The sequence below is a fragment of the Aulonocara stuartgranti genome (genome assembly GCF_965226115.1).
Source record: "Aulonocara stuartgranti genome assembly, chromosome: 9".
NCBI classification, from domain to species: Eukaryota; Metazoa; Chordata; class Actinopteri; order Cichliformes; family Cichlidae; genus Aulonocara; species Aulonocara stuartgranti.
Genome location: NC_138960.1, coordinates 27059077 through 27077148, shown reverse-complemented (window position 1 = coordinate 27077148; position 18072 = coordinate 27059077). Strand labels below are relative to the sequence as shown.

At 40.8% G+C, this 18072-nt stretch overlaps 2 protein-coding genes across 3 annotated transcripts in view; one reads left to right on the top strand and one right to left on the bottom strand.

The window, feature by feature from the left end:
- Positions 1–264: 264 nt before the first annotated feature.
- pi15a (peptidase inhibitor 15a) overlaps positions 265–18072 on the bottom strand; it is a 36719-nt gene continuing 18911 nt past the window's right edge. Inside the window, exons 2-8 of one of the 2 annotated variants that reach the window (XM_082546639.1) lie at positions 7757–8038; positions 5065–5288; positions 4546–4872; positions 3571–3689; positions 2534–2666; positions 2334–2449; positions 265–1589 (exon numbers count right to left, since the gene is read on the bottom strand). In XM_082546639.1, coding sequence (XP_082402765.1) covers positions 1454–1589; positions 2334–2449; positions 2534–2666; positions 3571–3689; positions 4546–4821 — 780 coding nt within the window. In that variant the 5' untranslated portion in view covers positions 4822–4872; positions 5065–5288; positions 7757–8038 and the 3' untranslated portion in view covers positions 265–1453. Of the gene's footprint in view, positions 1590–2333; positions 2450–2533; positions 2667–3570; positions 3690–4545; positions 4873–4999; positions 5289–7756; positions 8039–18072 lie in introns of those variants that run through there. The other variant, XM_082546640.1, reaches the window with a different exon arrangement.
- LOC309714561 (uncharacterized protein) overlaps positions 10289–18072 on the top strand; it is a gene marked incomplete at its 3' end in the record, with an annotated part of 172592 nt that continues 164808 nt past the window's right edge. Inside the window, exon 1 of the mRNA XM_082547105.1 lies at positions 10289–10958. The remainder of the gene's footprint in view (positions 10959–18072) is intronic.

The following is an 18072-nucleotide window of genomic DNA, read 5'->3' as shown; positions in this document are numbered from 1 at the left end:
TATGTAGACACAGACCGTCGGGGCCAAAGTCAACCTTCTCTTATTAGGATTCGGTTGTAGCCTGAAGATGTTTTCTTTTCTCCCCGTTTTTGCTGTTGATACGCAGGATGTGGGGCTTTTCAAGGGCACTCTTTAATTGAGAATCAAAGAGTCAGAAAGATAATCAATTTAAGACAACACAGAGCAGACGCTGGATAATGATACTGCTTTTAGCCAGAGGGACGACATGAGCTGCCCAAAGCATACAACGGAACAAACAAACAATCAAAATAGAACATTTTATTACAAGTACAAAACACAAACGGAGAAAAGGTTCACAATCAGTGCTGAAAATGTTAATTTCTTTTGTTTTTTTAACTCTTTTTTTTTCTGATTGATTAAAAATGATTTCATTGCACTCCAATCCTTTTACAAAACAAAAATTAATATCACTTAAATATATATATATTTAATATAAAAATGAATAACTTACAGTATATTTGAAGATAATCAAAGTATAATGATTATCTACATATACAAAAAAATAATAATTTTTGAGTATTTTGGAAATTTACAAACAATTAAGGTGCACTCAAGTGCCTAAAGCTTGGCTACATCAGTGATTATAACAAAATACATAAACAACATCAATAGACTGTATATAGTGGTAATATACAGTAGGATACCAATAACAAATATGACTATATAACAGATATGTGGGTCAAATGATTTTATGTGCTTCTTAGAATACAAAATGACATGAACACTGTATGAAACCTGTGAAACGCCCAAACGGATGAAGTCTCTGTAATGGTACACAGAGAAAATGCATTGTTTTGCACTTTAAACAAACGTCCAACCACTGAGGTGTTGTGTAACTTGACAAGTTGCTTTCCCACTCTAACTGATGTATATTCTGCACTTTTGTCAACAAACTTGCTGCCGGACACAAGCTGGAACTGCAGCACACTTGAGCTTATAAGCTGCTGACACTGGCAGTGTGGGGGGTTTCCCCTCTGAGGTCAAAAGCTTTGATCCTTATATCAGAGCATTCCTGTGAAGGCAGAGCACACAGCATGGTGGTGTGATGCCCGTAGCACCAAAGTGAGCAGCTATGAGGAGTTGTGATGGTAGTAATGTCCTTTATTACCACACTGTCAGCTGTAAACTGGTATAGTAAAAACCACGCACTGTACAGTCTGCGCTGTTAAAAGGACCCATTTTACATTTAAATATATTGCATCAGTTAAAATAGTCTTTGCAGTTTTGGTATAAAACAAATTAATTTACAGATTATTTACAAGTGATCAAAGCTAAAATTTTACGCTGCCTTTAAATGCATGTTTCTGTCTTTAAATAAGCCCATATATACAAATTAGCGTGGTCCACGACTATTGTGCAAATCCTTACTGGATTAAAATAATGTCTCTGTGGTACTGTAGGTTGTCAGCTTATGTTGAGAGGAAACCTTTGTTTATTTGAACCAGTGCAGGTAGTTTGTCTTGAGAGCGGGGAAGCACATGTTGTTGCTGCACGAGCCCCCGTAGCTGGGAGGGCATGCGGAGCAGGGTACGCCTACTTTGTAGGGAGCCTCTCCGATCCAGTTACCCCTGGAAGACAGTAACATCTAGTGTGAATGAATCACAAAAATAACCACAGAGCTAGAAAGGAAGTAGCAGTTGCCTAAGCGATAGATTTTCAGCCATTTTTTCAGTCATTCTGTGGTCTTCATTAGCAGAAAGACTACCTGGTGTAGAAGATCTTTGGGTATATGACTGAAACATTGAGTACGATCCCTAAATGGAAATGGGTGTGAAATTGCTTTTTACATGTGTAAAAAACATAAGGTTCAGATTTCAGTGACTATTGCATATTCCAGAGCCAGCTGGCATCATGCACAGAACTTCTCGTTGTAGACCGTGACAACAGTGACCTCTGCAGGACCGTGTAAAGCACAAGAGCACTGAGACCACATTCCCAGTTAGCAAGCTAAAAGTGGGTCATGAGCCAGTTCTTCTCACACGTATGTCTCAAACTAGTGAGATTAAAGAACCTCGGGTCACAAGTCAGTCACAAGTCTGGGTGTTCTTTGATTCTCTGAGATATTTAGAGACTTTTTCTTTTGGTTCGTGGCCCTCCGGTGCTTTGGTGCTCCTACCATAATGGGTGGCATTTCGCAGCTAAGCACAGAACAGAGCAAACTGTGTCAGGATTAAGCCTGTCGTTAGCGTGTCGTCATCAGGTTAACAAGTTCATTAGAAATAAAAGGTTTCCTTTCAGCGTGAAAGCTACACTACGTGAGATTGTGTAACATGAACCACACAGTTAACTGTCAGGTTAGCAAGTACACTTACTTAGGAGAGTAGTTGCAAACTAAATATGTCGCCCTCTTCCACACCGCACCCCACACATTCATGTTGTGGCACGTGTGCACGGCACAGCCGACTTTGTTGGATGTTGCCCAGACCATCTGCATATTAAAAAGAGCAGCTGTTACTTGAAGCCCCCCCCAGCAGCATTTCTACTGTAGCCTGAGTAAGTGTGCGACTACTACCTGTGTGTAATGGGTACACATGGGTCCGTAGCATCTGAGTGGGCACCGAGGGTTGCAGTCACGGGGGTAGGGGAAGGCGTAATCTTTCACCTCATCATACCACGGCTTCACCAGCTGAAGAATGGATCGATATCTGTGAACAGAACACTTAAATTTCAGCAAGACTCATATTATCAGTTGTGACTTGTGTCATTATAATTTTTTCAAGCAAATGGGAGATCACAGCATTTGCAATTCCAGCAGCAGGGGAAATGATGGGAAAATTATGAAAATCTGTTATTTTGTTTGACAAATTGGAAGAAGATTAAAGAACTGTTTACTATAGCCCTGATCTAGTTTTGTCCAGGTATGTGTGAAGATATTTTAGTTTCCTCCATCGGCTGACATCTCATATCTTAAACCCTTTAGTTTTCCAGTTTAGTCACTCACCTCGGTATGACTATAATAACCGACTTTCAATGGTTTCCATGGTTTTCAATGGTTCAGTGCCACATAAACACAACACCTTGATATTGTGATATATATAAGTGTCAGTATAATGATTTTAAAAATCTTCTTCTTCACATTGAGTTTTAGATATGTTTGTATCCTATACACTAAGATACTGGCAAAAAAAAGTAAAAAAAAAAAAAAAAAAAGTTTTCACCAATTTTTGTGGCTCCACAAGAAACATCAGTTTCCTTGTTTGTTTTTAGAGATGTATTAATGAGTTCAGAAGGACATGTTCAAATAGCCTGTACTCCATGTGGCTCCTCAATAAAATCTAAAAGTAGGAACACATGAAGGTGCCCTCTGTTTCCAAATGGAAAATCAAGACCCAGTAAAAGGGACAGGCTTTTGTCCTCATGGGTCATGGCTGAAAGCAAGGTTTTTGTGTTTATTTGAAGGGTTACAGGAGCATTCCTTAGCCAGTCACCAGGTCACAGTGGAAAAACCTTAAGGGGAAAGAAGAAGGGGGCAACAAGGCAACGACCATGACTGCTGAGAGAGGGTCAGCAGATGTCAGGGAAGGGGGGGTGGAGTCAAAGGTCACTCACCGTCCTGTCCTGACTGAGAGGTTTTGACCCAGGAACCTGAGGAGGTGAGGCGGCCCATGCTCCCACAGGCAGGCATGAGCCCAGTCCTCGGCCGTCTTTGCCAGTGTGTCGTCCCACACCTAAAAACACACAGAGATTAGGTGGAAGCAAGAAAACCCATTACATAACCAAGGGGAAAATATCAGCACAAGATCTTCATTTAGCAGCGCGATATGAGATAAGAGTTGGCACACTGAGCTCTTAGCAATGTTGCAGGCGTTACTATGGCAAAACACAAAAATCATCCATCGAATTAGTTGCATAAGAGGAGACACTTTGTTTCCTAGTCACCCTTACTGAGTGACCCTTTCGAGGAATACATTTTTTATTATAATGAATGAAGGCTGAATAGCTTGTTCTACACTTGCACACAAGGGTGCCATTAGGAATGGATCATGACTGCAGCCCTTTAACAAAAAGTAGTCAACTGATTTTTTTAGAGGAAAAGGACAACACTAATAATATTTTACTGATAACACAACGTAAGAGCTGGAAATGGCAGTTTTAAATCGAAACACATCAGTCTAAGCGCTTATGTTTGTCAGCCAAAACAGCATATGTCCAAATGAACAAAATGCAAGCATCAAGTCTGTTTTTGGACTTGAAACTCTTTAACATCTAACAGGTCAACTGGATGTTTCCATTACAGCAGGCTTCTGGTATTATACATGACACCCTCTTCTTTTGGAAGTGACTACCTTGGTGGTCTGCTGCAGCATGATCTGCTAAACAGCTGATGATGTCAAGTAGACCCTAAAAACGCTTCCTAAATAAAGTAGTGCGACTATTAAAATGAGCTAGCATTACTTTCATAGCTCTTATATTTCATTGGTGCATGTTGGAGGTGAAATATCCTGTTCATGGAACACATGGCTGCAGTAAAATCGTGCAATAAATATATGTATATATATTTTTAAATCAAAATCTGTCACCTACCATGTATTCCATATTGGATGCCGGAGGAAACACTTTGCCTCTCACTTTGTTGTGGTAATCAAGAATTGCGAGCATGTCGTTCTGACTAATGTACCGCTTCCTCCTGGTTTTTGAAAAAGTCACAGTGTCTGTTCCAAAGTCGAGCGCTGCGCCGAGGCTGGTGATATTGGCGGCTGGCGGGGACGTGGACACAACAGGAATAGTCACTGCCAGTGCACTTGCTCCGCAAGATATGCACAAGAGTACTAAGTCTAAGGTAAATAGCTGAGGTTTCATGTTTGCTCTTTAGCAAACCGCAGAAGAGAATATCCCACGTCCTGGAGGACTCTGAAAAATTAAAAAAAAGAAAGAGAGAGAGAGAGAGAGAGAGAGAGAGAGAGAGAGAGAGAGAGAGAGAGAGACTTAATGGATTGTCGTTTAAAAATGCGATGCACTACAATCCAGGTACGCTTACATCAAGTTTAAAACCTCCCTCTTTGTAACAATACAGTACAGCAACACCGGTCGCATTCCTCTTACTTTTCCTTGCGCGGTGGTACCTTGTCCCTGCGTTGCCAAGGCGGTATCACCTCTAAAGCCTCTGTGAGGGATCGGAGAGAGGGAGGGCTGCAAGTGGGTAGTTTTTGCGCTTTGCAAACTTTGTGAGTGTTTCAGGAGAAGTCCGTTTTTTCGGGCTTATATATGGTAATGGGGAATGCAGGAAGTGAGTCTGCCTCGGAGGTAGACGAGCCCCTCCTTGACACCTGAAACTAGGGTTGCCAACCGTCCCTTAAAAAACGGAATCGTCCCGTATTTAGAAACAAAAGCACACGTCCCGTGTTGAGCTAATAAGGGACGCACTTTGTCCCGTAATACAGTGAGAATCAAAAGTAGTCTATAAATGTTAATGGAATTAACGCTTTGTTTGAAAGCATAACTCCCAGCCCCTCTCCTGCTTTGTGACCAATGAGCTGACAGCACACTTATGACAATTCAGATTACCGCTCATCTCATTGGTCGAGGAAAGGTCGCTTGCGGAGAAAATACCGGAAGACAACAAATGACCACAACAAGAAGCATGGCCAACAGGGGAACAAACGCCGACACTGCGGTCTCGGACGACAGTACACCTAAAGCTGGGCAGACACTGTGTGATTTTTTTCAGTCACGTTATTCAGCTCCTGCTCAAACTGCACGATTGACTCGCAGGGGTTAGAAGTTGGTAGGTCACGATGCAGGTCTCACACTATACCACCCGATGCTCTGATGCGACCCGAGTGCTCACACTGTGCCTCCATAACATGAAGGTTATAACAGACAATCTGTCGCTCTGTCTTTCACTCACACAGACACACAAACCACCACCATCAACTTTGCTAAATTGCTAATGAAAAACATTGATCAGGCAGCTGTGAATGAGCAGCAGTGTAAATCCAACTATTTTCACGGTTGTTGTGGTCGTGATAATTTTGTGATGCCACATCGAAAAGGCTCGGATGAGCTTTCCGAAGTTCTACAAGTTGTGCCTCCATCGCTTGTGTCCAGATCACACGCTGCACAGCCGTGCTGCACCATCTTTTTCACCAACGTTTACGTGTTTGCGCGTGAGCAGTGTGAGCGGCTCACGAGCGATTGATGATCGGGAGCTGCTCGAGGTGTTAATCGCTTCTCGTTACCCCACGTATACTACACGATGCACGATGAAGGCCAAAATTGGGCCGATCACCAAATCGGTCGCACGACTCAAAAATCGTCTCAAAATGGGCCAGAAGCCCAGCATTAGAGCAGCAATGTTTGTTCGCTCAGAGAAAGAAAAAAAGGCTGCAAAAGCACAGGGAGGAATGGGAAAAGGGAAACACCTGGCTGGAAAAGGTCACCATAACACCTATAAAGCGCACTGCACTGTGTGCCGGCGCACTTTTTCCATAGGCATGCTTCTAATGGTGGGCACATGAAGAACATGAGGGGCGTGAAAGCTCAGGGAACCCTTAACCAATTTCTTGTCCACCAGGCCACGGCAGAAGCAGATATGGTATGTAAACACTGGTTTGTTTTTTAAACCCTCTGGTTAAGGTTAATATGGGCATGTGCAGTGAATATCAGCGCTATGTGGCCAGAAGTGTGATAATATAATTTATTTTGTGTAATAAACGACTGCAAGGATAGATGATTACAACAAATAGATGACTAATACATAAAAGTAATACATAGATGAATAATGATGATGAGTTATGATGCGTAATCATGGGAACAAGTGGGTTTACAAACAGGAGCAGCTGATTAGCATTAGAAAAGCTGAAATAATACCTCAACTGAAGCCAATTGTACTAAATGCACTAAATGTGCACAGTTACAAGAATATTTTTCGTTCTATTGCTTTCTATTAATTTATATAATTTTAAGTTAAGCAGGACAGAGTTCTTTTAAAGAAAGATTTACTTTTATTCTCAAAAGTTAAGCATGACAGGCTTCTGTTTAAGAAAGAGACCTGTTTTACTGTGTTAATGTTGTCATTTTGAGCTAAAAATAAATGGCTAAATGATCATTTGTTTCCCATATGGTCATATCACAAAGAATATGCATCTGCTTAAATCAAATTCAAGTCAAATGGTTAAAAAATTATTTCACACACACAAAAAAGAGCTACCACACTGGGAAGGGTGAAGACAACTAGGTTGCCCGGCCCTGGCCACGAGGTGTCCCTTATTTATTTTTCAGGGAGTTGGCAACCCTACCTGAAACAGAACATCACCGAGAGGCGTTGTGTTTGTTTCCTCTTAATCCTTTCCCTGTAGAATTTGCCTAATTTCCTAAAAGCGTTAATAAAGTAAAACGACAAGGAAAAACAAGCTGTGGTACAGGTCTTTATCATGCACGTGCTTTAATGTGATTAATCTACAGATTTATTGGAGGGAGAGGAGGTTCTTACTAATACTGAGTAAATGGACTGGACTAGAGGGTTAAGTTGTTCTTAATAACCAAACTGGCACTTTAGCTCCACATTCAGGTGACAGATTTGCACTTGCCGCATGCGCCACTGATCACATATTCAGCACAAACGCAGCACTTTTATCAGTGAAATCAGTGTGAGAGCTGGGTCTCGTCCTATCAGCCTTCTTTGTGGTATTCATCATACTATAAAGATTACACTTGTTCAGAGTGTGCCTCCAGCTATGTGTTTTGCCAGTGCATATTCAGTGCCAAGAGAGAGGAAGAAAAAGAAAAAAAAAACCTTCTGCAGGTCATCATTTTCATTGGCAGCTGGTGAACAAATTAAAGCAACGTGACGCAGGAACACTTTTTCTCCCCCTTCTCACTCTCTTTCTCTCCCCCTCGTCTGCAGTCGGCAACTGGTGCTTTCCCCAAAAAAATCTTCTTGGAAGTGATGTCCTTTTCAGGTGGTGCAGTTGGTGGAAGGGATATATCATTCGAGCGGGTTGCACGGCAAAGACTTTCTCCTTCATTTCACTCCATCCATACATTTCTGCTCTTGCTCTCCACCGCTGTGGTTTCACTGGGATGGAAAGTCGTCAGAGTAAGAGGGTGAATCATGACAGATTAGTTTAATTACTTCCCAGCACAGATCCAGCACTTTGTTTAATACTCAGATGTGAACCCAGTTTTTTTTTCTCAGAAATAAGTCAGATTTTTAAAAAAGGCTATGACAGGTTTTGAGATGTGAGATTGACTCTAGTAACTCAATGAGACCTGTACTTACCTTTGAGTGAACTGTAGAAGCTAGTCAAAGACGAAAAAGTACATTTAACCCCAAAAATATTTTTCATGCACATATTTTAAAGCCATTGTGTTGGAATTATATCAGTCTACATATAATTCTATTTAGCCAATTCAGTACCTTTTGAGATAAAATGTAATTAGGTTTCCTTTTTTCCTGTTGTGACTCTGCACCGTCACATCTGCTCAGTATTTTGACTCATCCTCTCATATGGTATCAATAGTCAGGCCACTCTCCAGCCAGCTCAGCCCACCGGCCAAAGATTCTAATCAGCACAGTGCTGAGATCTTATCCTCGGGTTTATTGCCATATTATAATCCATATCATCAGCTTCGCTGAATTTCACACTGTTTAATCAGCTGTGTGCCTCTGATCCAGGACTAAATAACAGAGTCAAAAGTTCAGTTTCAATGTGCAAAAGCTGGCAATGGGATTGAATAGAATACTGTACTTCTACAGTAAGTCTATCCCCCTTGCTCTGTTTCCCATACAAGCACACACACAAGCACACACACACACATACACACACAACTCCTTCATGTGCAGCTCCTCAAGGCCCCAGATGATATTCCCTCAGTCTCAGAGTGCTGGTCCTTGTTTGCGCAGTGAACCCAGTGACTTCGAAAGAGGTTGAAGTATATTATCATATTATCAGTAGAGTAATTGGGGCATTATTTGGGGCACATGCTTCTTCAAGGGGGCCTGGGTATGTTTTGAAAAGGCATTCTTTTTTAGACAGCGCATTTATTTACCTACAACATATTGTTCCAAGTTTCCCTCATGCTTTTCCCCCTCTCCAGAGGCCTCCTGAATCCTAGAGCTGATGCCAGTACTGCAGAGGGGATGAGGTGCACTAGTGAGGAAAAGGGAAAGCAAGAAAGAATAGCCTGCAGACCATAGAAAGACTCAACAAGTGTTTCATTACGTTTCTAGATGGCAAAAGGTTTCAAAACTCAAGTACAGAGAGGAAAATGAGTAAATAGAATTTGCATGAATAGTGCAGAGCCTCACGTACAACTATGCACTCTCTGTTCATAAAAGTTTAAGCAAATTAGTCTTGTTGGACACTTTTTGACCCATGGTCTGGAGTACATCGCTCTGACTTGGACAGTTCAATAAGTAACACAATCTCCTGAGGATGCCTCTTTGCTCTGTCCATGATTCCAGCAATCAAAGCAGATGCTGTAGACTCCAGCTCAGCTGTGCACTCCACCCAAGGTTATTGTTACTTCGCTGGCAGAATCCACCATGCATGGGAAAGAGATCGGCAGCATGTGAATAGGAGGACGTATGAAAAAGAGGCATAATGACTTGAAAGACCAACACTTTTCAGAGCAGTTTGAAAAGCTTTATAGCAGTGCCTATGTGTATAATTTTTTAACAGGGCTATCCTGAGAGTTTACATTTGGGTAAGGAGTTACGCTCTTAACTCTTAAATGTAATGTGAATTATGGCTCGAAAAATATGCATATTTTCTTTCTTTCCCATAGTTAGATTCAAAGATTAATACTACCTTTCTTTTCTTTTTTTGATATAGAGCACAAAGTGGGTTGGATAAGCATAGAATCAACAAAGCAATAAATTCAGATTAATATCAAAATGTATATAATGTTTGTTTATTTAATGAAAAAAAAAGCAAAAATGTCGATGTCTCATAAGCGGGACTAACTGAGCTGTCCTCTCCCAGCTCATAGGTTATCATCTTAAAATTATCAAATTTACAGCATTAAAAGCATTAAAGCATATTACAAAAAAGGTTTTGACCTCTCTGGATAGTTTCTCACATCATGAAAGCTCTACATGGGTAATTATATTTTAGTAACTAATTCCAGCACAGGCAGTATTTGTGTCTGCTAAGACCACGTCGCCAAACTCACATTAGCTCCTTTTGAATCTTTTAAATGGGCATATCTGCCTAATATCATGGCTTTGTTTGGTAAATAACATCCAATAAATTGGTGCTTCTGTTTGCTCAGCCTGTTTCATAGCACTACTTAGTAGTTATGTGTCTGTGCAGTTTGTGAATGTAGCACGCTAACCAAGCTAGCTAGCTGGAGGTAGCTGATGACTTAGGTCTGCACCTTCTTCAAATATGGTAACTTCTGGATTGAGAATACAACCAGAGAGTAGGGATGGGTACCGGTATCGCACCGGTTCTTACATAAACGGTAGTAACCAGACCGAAAAGCAGCGCACATTTCGGTGCTTTATTTCAGTGCTTTTTTTTCCCTGAGATGTCATACACTTTAGATTCTAGCCAATCATACCTTTCCGAGGATAGTAAGCGGGCCCAGGTACGTACGTTCTTTTAGAGCAGAGCTACAGATTAAAAATGCCCAAGGCGAAGTGGTCAAATTCTGGCTGTACTTCACAGCAAAAGATGCAAACTCAGCAGCCTGCAACAAGTGCTTTAAGGTGATACTGTGATACTGTCAAAGGAGGTAACTCCTCGAATCTGATGAAACACCTGGCGACGTGTAGCATTTTGTTAAAAGCCGAGAAATGCACCGTATTTGATAGCTTGCTGCGAGACCTCACACCGTGCACATCTACTGCGGGTGGGTTGCCTGTTATCGGACCCGGAGTTAGCAACATCCCCCAAAAACCTAAAGAGGAGAGTCCTGGCCCCTAGCCCTGCCAATGTAGCAGAAATGATGACGGATGATGATGGCAGCAGCAGCCGTTCTTCTCTGCGTGAGTAGCTTAATGTTGTTTGTGTGTAAGCTAACCACGTTATCGAATTAATGCATGTAAGGTGAACTAGCAAACACCGTCGTAGTTACATGCGGCTGTCTTCTTGTTTGATGGCAGATACTCCCTTCACCCTGGCCAAAAAGGCTAAAATGACCAAAGAAAAAGTGGAAAACAGCTAAACATGAGAGGTTTTTGGACCAATTTTGTGTTCTCCATTCTTTAAGCACCGGTTCGAGCACCGTTTAAGCACCGACACCGTTTCAAAAGTACCGGTTTGGTACTGGTATCGGATAAAACCTAAACGATACCCATCCCTAGCAGACAGTAACACAGAGGATTTAAATTTTAGAGTCCAGAACCAATAGGTGACCTAACATTGGTTATATCTAAGTTTTATACAGTCTATGTTTTCAGTTTATGGGCATTATGCTAACCTAAGTTAACAATCTGCAAGCTCTCGCCTCGATATCAAATTCCTCAGAAAGTCAAGTTATTCGTTTCAATCAACCATGTAGACTAATACATGTGACTGAATCCCAAACTCATATTAAAACCTCTATACTCTGAGTTTTATAAAAGAAACTTTAAACAAACCAACAACTTTATGCTAAACATTACCTTTTTGCCATTGGGGCAGTACAAGGGTGGGGAAGTTGTGATGTCATGAGTTGGTTTTTGTTGGCTATGGGGCAGAAAGAAATAGTGACATTTCAAGACTAGTTTACATTGGTAAAGAGCCCAGCCTCTAACTCCAAGCTGTCTCGGCTGCTTTCTTCCACACACAGCTGTTAAACATTGTATCAGTGGAATATACAGTTACATAGCAAATAGTGTATGTTTCACACAGTCTGGTACCTTTAACAGCAGTTGTTACAGTGAAAAAAAATCCCAAAGGGTGAGAAAACTTCAACCCAGTGTCCTCATCAGAAGTTCAGGGGTGGATTATTACTCCTTTGCTGTCCAAAGGGAAACAAGCACAGTAATTAAGTCAATAAATAATTCAGTCTTCTGTTCAGAGAGCCCTTACTGAGCTCTAGTTTGATTTTAAATTAAATTCCTGCTTTGTTTAGACTGTGTATACATCGTGGTGTTATAATATCACTGATAAAGTAACTTTTTATGGTGTCTAACCCACAAGAGGATTGTTGCAGTGCTATTTGGTACTGAAACCACTTATTTCTGAGAGATAACCCAATTTAACAAAGTCATAGCCCTTTTCTTTGACTTCTCAATGAAATCTAAAGTGATTTTGTCCTATCCCAGAAGGGAAACAGACTATAAAGGCCATCCAGGTAAGTTAAAGACTATACGTCAAGTAACGCAGAGAGCACCTGAGGTTAAGATCAGCAGCATTTAAAGACCAGTGTGATCCCACGTAAAATAGGTAATAAACCTGAGAGGCATGAGAGACAATACACAAGCTAGCAAGTTGCTGTACCAACGACTTTGGTCAATGGCCTATAAAGTACTAGAGACAAACTTAGCAAACATTATGTCAGCAGAGCATACACAATTAAACACCCTTTTTCCCGTAACACTGTTTAGAGTGTGGGAAAAACCTGGCGATTGCTCGAGCGGAGGGGATTCTTCAGGAATAAGCCACTCAGCTTGTGTATCTATTTTTGACATGTTACATTCCTTTGCCCCCAGATATTCTCACCCATCTATTAGACATCTACAGCCATTTTTGATGCCTGGGCCTTGTCAAACTGGACAGAGACATGGCTGTGGTCACAGACAGATTTCTCACGAGGTTCAGATGTCAGCTGAGAGCGAGACAGGCAAACATGAAAAACTCCAGCAAGAGCTAAATTTAGAGCTGAGATTTTTTATGATGTATCTTGACAGCAGCCACAAAAAACTATCACTTTGAACTCAGCCGTGACCTGGCAAAAATCAAAACGACCAATATTTCTTCTTTGAGACATCGCCTAATGGTAAATTTTGTGAATATTTTTTGACAAGAGTATTTCAGCGTTGTGTTGGCATCCGTGATTTTTTTTCCAACAAAGTCTGCCTTTTATTTTTTAATATTTTCAGAAGTTGTTCAGGTATTTGTTAATTTAGTTTCTTGCTAAATTAGATGAGATAAATGCTAGCAGTGTTGTCTGTATTTTATGATGTGTTGAGGTTTTGCAGACATGTGACAACTAATCATGTGAACTTGTCCACCATTTCGTAACAATCACAGTGACAATGTTGGATCAAGTAAATAAGGCCTCCATGGTCACACAGGCCTAGACACTGGTCAGTGACCATCTGGCAACCAGCTGTCCCAAGGAAAAAATTAGTATTCCCTGTCCAGCTGTGAGTGGTTGCTGGATGTTGATGGCAGTTACTGGAAAATGACGCGAAAGCCCCAGTTACGCAGACCTACAGACCAGTCAGTGATTCCCTGGCAACCACTTGTAACCAGGGAAAAATTAGTATTCTCCAAAGGTTTGCAAAACCCCCTTGTTGTCCCGGTTGAGGATAGAGTGGACTCAGGCAGGTTGACCGGTCGGGGCACCGTCCGACCCTGACACTTGTGATTGCTTTGGTCACTAGCATAGTGGTGCAGTCACAGTTTGAATGGAAGTGACGGAGTTGTCTATTAACACTGTCCTGCTTCTCCACACAGTGAAACTGACATGTTCAACAAAACAGGAAACAGTTTGCCTTTAAAGTAAAACGCTTTCAAAAGTGTTGGCTGTAGCTTTGAGGCACAACTTTTACTTTGAAGGTGAAGCTTCCTAGTGAAGTTTTTTTGAGTTGAACTACCGCTTGGCTAGGAGTTAGCAAGTGTTTGCAGAAACGCATAAAAACTACAGGCAACTGCTGTCATTAGCTATAAACCAAAGCAATCTGTAGGAGGTTTTTGGTGAAGCAGTTTCTTTCTCCTAGCACCAATGGCAACCGGTCAAGGAATACACATTTCCAGTGAGTGGTTGGCTCAAATCTCTTACAGCAGACAGTATGTATGAGGTCAGGGGAGAAAACTCAATAGGTAATTAGAAAGTATCCACGACGTGGCTACTGGCACCATGTTTTACCGTGAGCTGAATCCAGCATAAAGATTAAGTTGTAGCACTATAAGAAGTATAAGAGCCAAACTGTTTCCTGCTGCTATAGCTTTTATAGCTTTTAAAATCGCCCCTTTAATAAAGTTCAGCCACTAACCTGTTAAATCTAGTAAAATCTGTTGTCTCAAAGTAATGGGAATAAAATTTATTCTGATGAACCTACATATCGTACAGTAGCTTTTTATAGAGATGAAAAGCAAGAACAGATACCTACCACCTGCACGCCTTACTGAAATTATGTGCTGCAGTTCATACAGTTATAATGTTGCTTAGGATTTGTAATCATCTAACAGTCCTAAAGAAATGCTTTTTCTCAAAAAAAAAAAAAAAATTGCTGAAAAGGCTTGAGTATCAGAACCTACGTGGGTGGTTAAAGACTTGATCCTTGCTTATTTGGCACCTGGAAAGAGCTTTTATGTGGCTGGGAAGCACGGGCCTGCAGCTTGGAGAATTCCTGTTCAGAGTGTAGCGGTGACATCTGGTGAACTGTACCATTCATCATTAAAGAATATGCAAATTGTTATGTGGGATTATTTTTTATGTCAGATTTTCTTCCTTGATCCTATTAGAGGCCGTTCAACTAGCTACCTGCCAGCAAACTCGTGCAACAAAGTACAATAACACCAGTGATACCATTGTTACACTCTTGATTGCGCCGATCTTAGTTGTTATGTAAGCTTTGTATTAGATATTTAACCCAACAGAATCATCAAGATGCTACTAAACTGTAAGCTTGTTTAATGCTGAAGTGCTGATTTTTTTCTTTTCAAGCCACAGAGTCCGAGGAGAGTTCAGGAGGTTGTGTACTAAAAGAACTCAAATCCTGGAATTCAGCCTCTCAGCTTCTCACATTTGTGCGTAAAAAGATATCATAAAAGAAACGTAAGAATTCAGTATCAGACAGGCTTCTTGGGGTTTTATCTCACTTAAGCTTGGGCCAGTGACGTTGAATGAATAATCATCAATCCATCATTAGCAAGGTCTTGCCAAGGCCGTATTTATGATGACATCAGTGCTTGTATTGGCTCCAGCTTATCTGTAAAGCTTGAGCTTTCCTGTGCTCTGTGTTCCATGAAAGTGATGGATTTTCAGTAAAGATCGAGCAAAGTCTCTGTGGATTTCTGGGAGTCCCCTCTTTTGGCCCCATATCTCCGTCATCCTTGCAGTAGACTTTATGTTGTTTCTAGGTTTTTCAAAGTTCTCCAAAGCACAGTTTGGACCGGTTACAGTGTCTCATACTTTACTGAGTATTTCCCAAAAACGTAGCCAGAACCCAGTTGTTTTTAGGGGTCAGTGATGGGAATATGTTGGAAAATGTCCATTTAGAGGAAGAGTCAAGGTTTAATGCTGGATGCCCACTCTTAGTCATTTCTCCAAAACTCTTTGTATGTAATTAAGGCAGCCTCTGATGTATTTCAGCACTCATTTTATAAGGTTTAAACGCTCTATGGCAGGTGGCATCCCATGTAAGAATTTACGGTTTGGTTCTTCAGGTCAGTGCAAACGAGGCAAGTTTTATGAAGCAAATACTGAGCAGTTGTGGTCACCACCATGATAGAGAAACATTGCTTCAATTATTCTGTGGTAACTGTGATATGTTTTTGGAAAATATGAAACTCATGGAAAAGCAGTTCTACTATTTCCCACCTACTGGTCAATCAAACAGTGTTTATTGCCACAGATCAACTCATTTCCATTCTTCATAATTCATAATTACATCACAAAGCTTTGAGTGGATCTATAGAAAGTCAAAAATAAAGTTACAGTGTGAGCAACAATTTTTTTACCACCTCCTACATGGGAAAGGATTGTACTTTACCTTATGTTGAACTGCTGGTTTTTGTAAAGTTACAGAAATTGTCAATGATAGATGCCAAGTCCATTAAGACCCCAGTCGCACAGGCCTAGAGATTGATTGGTGACCTCCCCAACAACAGCCATTCACAAGGGAAAATGTATGTTGCCCAATCAGTTGGTAAGTGGTTGATGGAGAATGCTGGTTTTAGCTATGAAATTAGTCATAAAGGTAGCCCAAGTGATAATCACAGGTTGATAATGAAAAATGTGGAAAAACTGGAAAAAGTACAACACAAACTGGATGCAGAGAGTGTTCACCTTCAAAGGAAAAGTTTCGCCTATCCAGCAACACATCACAAGTTTTACTTTGAAGTCAAACATTCTCAGTTGCCAGTTTGCGTCGTACTTTTTCAAGTGAGTGGCATCATCTATGCAAACTTTGAGCAACTACAGCAATCTACTAACAACCAAAACAAACAAAATGGGGTTTTGGTGCAGTACCCTCTTTGCAACTTTGCCAACCAATCAGGAATACAAAGCTTCCCTTAGAGACCAAAGGTTGCCAAGGGGTTTCTGAACAGTCTTTGAAAACATGTTGTTCTACAGGCGAGAGCTAAGAGTTCATAGTGTCATTTTTCCCTTCCTCATAAATAAAAATCCCCATGTTTTTGTAGACATGTTCCTTACGTCTTTCCACTTATCCCGTTAGTAGAATATGACGAAAAAGCCCAGGTGAAAAAATTCCAATATTAATGAGTTCTGTCAAACTTTAATTCAAAACTTGACATCATGCAAGGGATGTTTTTGTAATTCTACTCTTTTGACTTGCTTCACATAGTAAACTTTGTCTTTGTTTCCATAAACCTCCAGCCAATGCAGTGTAAAAATAAGAGTGTAAATCTGACTGTTGTGGATTGTGGTGGTGGTTTTAACCTGTATTGCATCAGCAAGTGTTTTGACTTTCATGCACATCTTGGTAGCATTCCCATTTTCTTTCTTCTTCTGGCGCTGCTTCTCATGATAATCCCATGTGCCAAATAGTTTCACACATTAGAGCTCAACTGGCTCAAACCATTGGGCCAATTCCGAGTCTTCCTATGCATACACATGTAAACACGATCAGAAGATTGACAATACTACTGACATACACTCTAACGTCTGCCAATGGATTTGATCAGTCAGATTCTAAAAAACAACAAATTACTACTTCACTTCCTGTGATGACTTTCCATTGTACTGGCGGCAGATCTTCTCATGTTTCTCCACAGCAATGGTGCACATTCAAAGTTCAGCATATCAGAAAAGATGAAAACTAAGCCAGGTTACTTCGGGGACAATCCAAAGGTCACTGTTATTTTTCATGACTGTGTAATTGAAGACCGCTCCTTTTACGTAGCCCTGCGCCTGATCTGAGGAACGTGTTCACTTGTGCGTAATGTTTTGATGCGATTGGCAGCAGTTTAAGCCTTTTATGTTATCACTGTTGTGATTGTCATTCAATCTGTATGGTGTTATTCATAAAAGTTAGAAAAACTAAAGCTTTCACACACTCATAAAGTCATGCGAAAGTGTTCACTTTTATACGAAACTAGACACCGATCATTCAGAAGCTTGTTGTAACTAGTAACTAATTTATATGTTTTGACTTTATCAGTCTCTCACAGACTTATGGAGGAAATTTGGCCCACTGTTCTTCAGAACATTGCTTTAGCTTACTGAGATTTGTGGCCATTCATTTGCACAGTTCTCTTAAGGACCACAGCATTTCAGTAGGTTCAGATCTGAACTTTGACTCAGTCATTGCAACACACTGATTCTTATTTTCTTTTTCAGTCACTCTGACCTCACATTTGACTCTAAAACACTAAAGGAGTTCATAGTCAACTGCAAGGTGGCCATCTTGTGGGTATAAAACAAGCTCAAACCATCACCCCTCACCACTATGTTTGACAGTTGGTATGAGGTGTTTGTGCTGATATGCAGCATTTGGTTCTCACCAAAGACGGCACTGTGTATTATGGCCAGACATCATCACTTTGAAATTGAACTTTGCAAACATAAACCATGCTGCAATGTCCTTTGTTGAGATGAGTGAAGAGGCTTTCTCCTGGCAACCCTTCCAAACAAATCAAACTTGTTCAGTCTTTTTCCTGCTGTACTATCATGAACTTTAACATTAACATACTTTTTTTCCCAGTTTCTCTGAGCATTGCATGGCCCGGCTGCAGGGTGAATTTGCTGGAACGTCCAATCCTACGA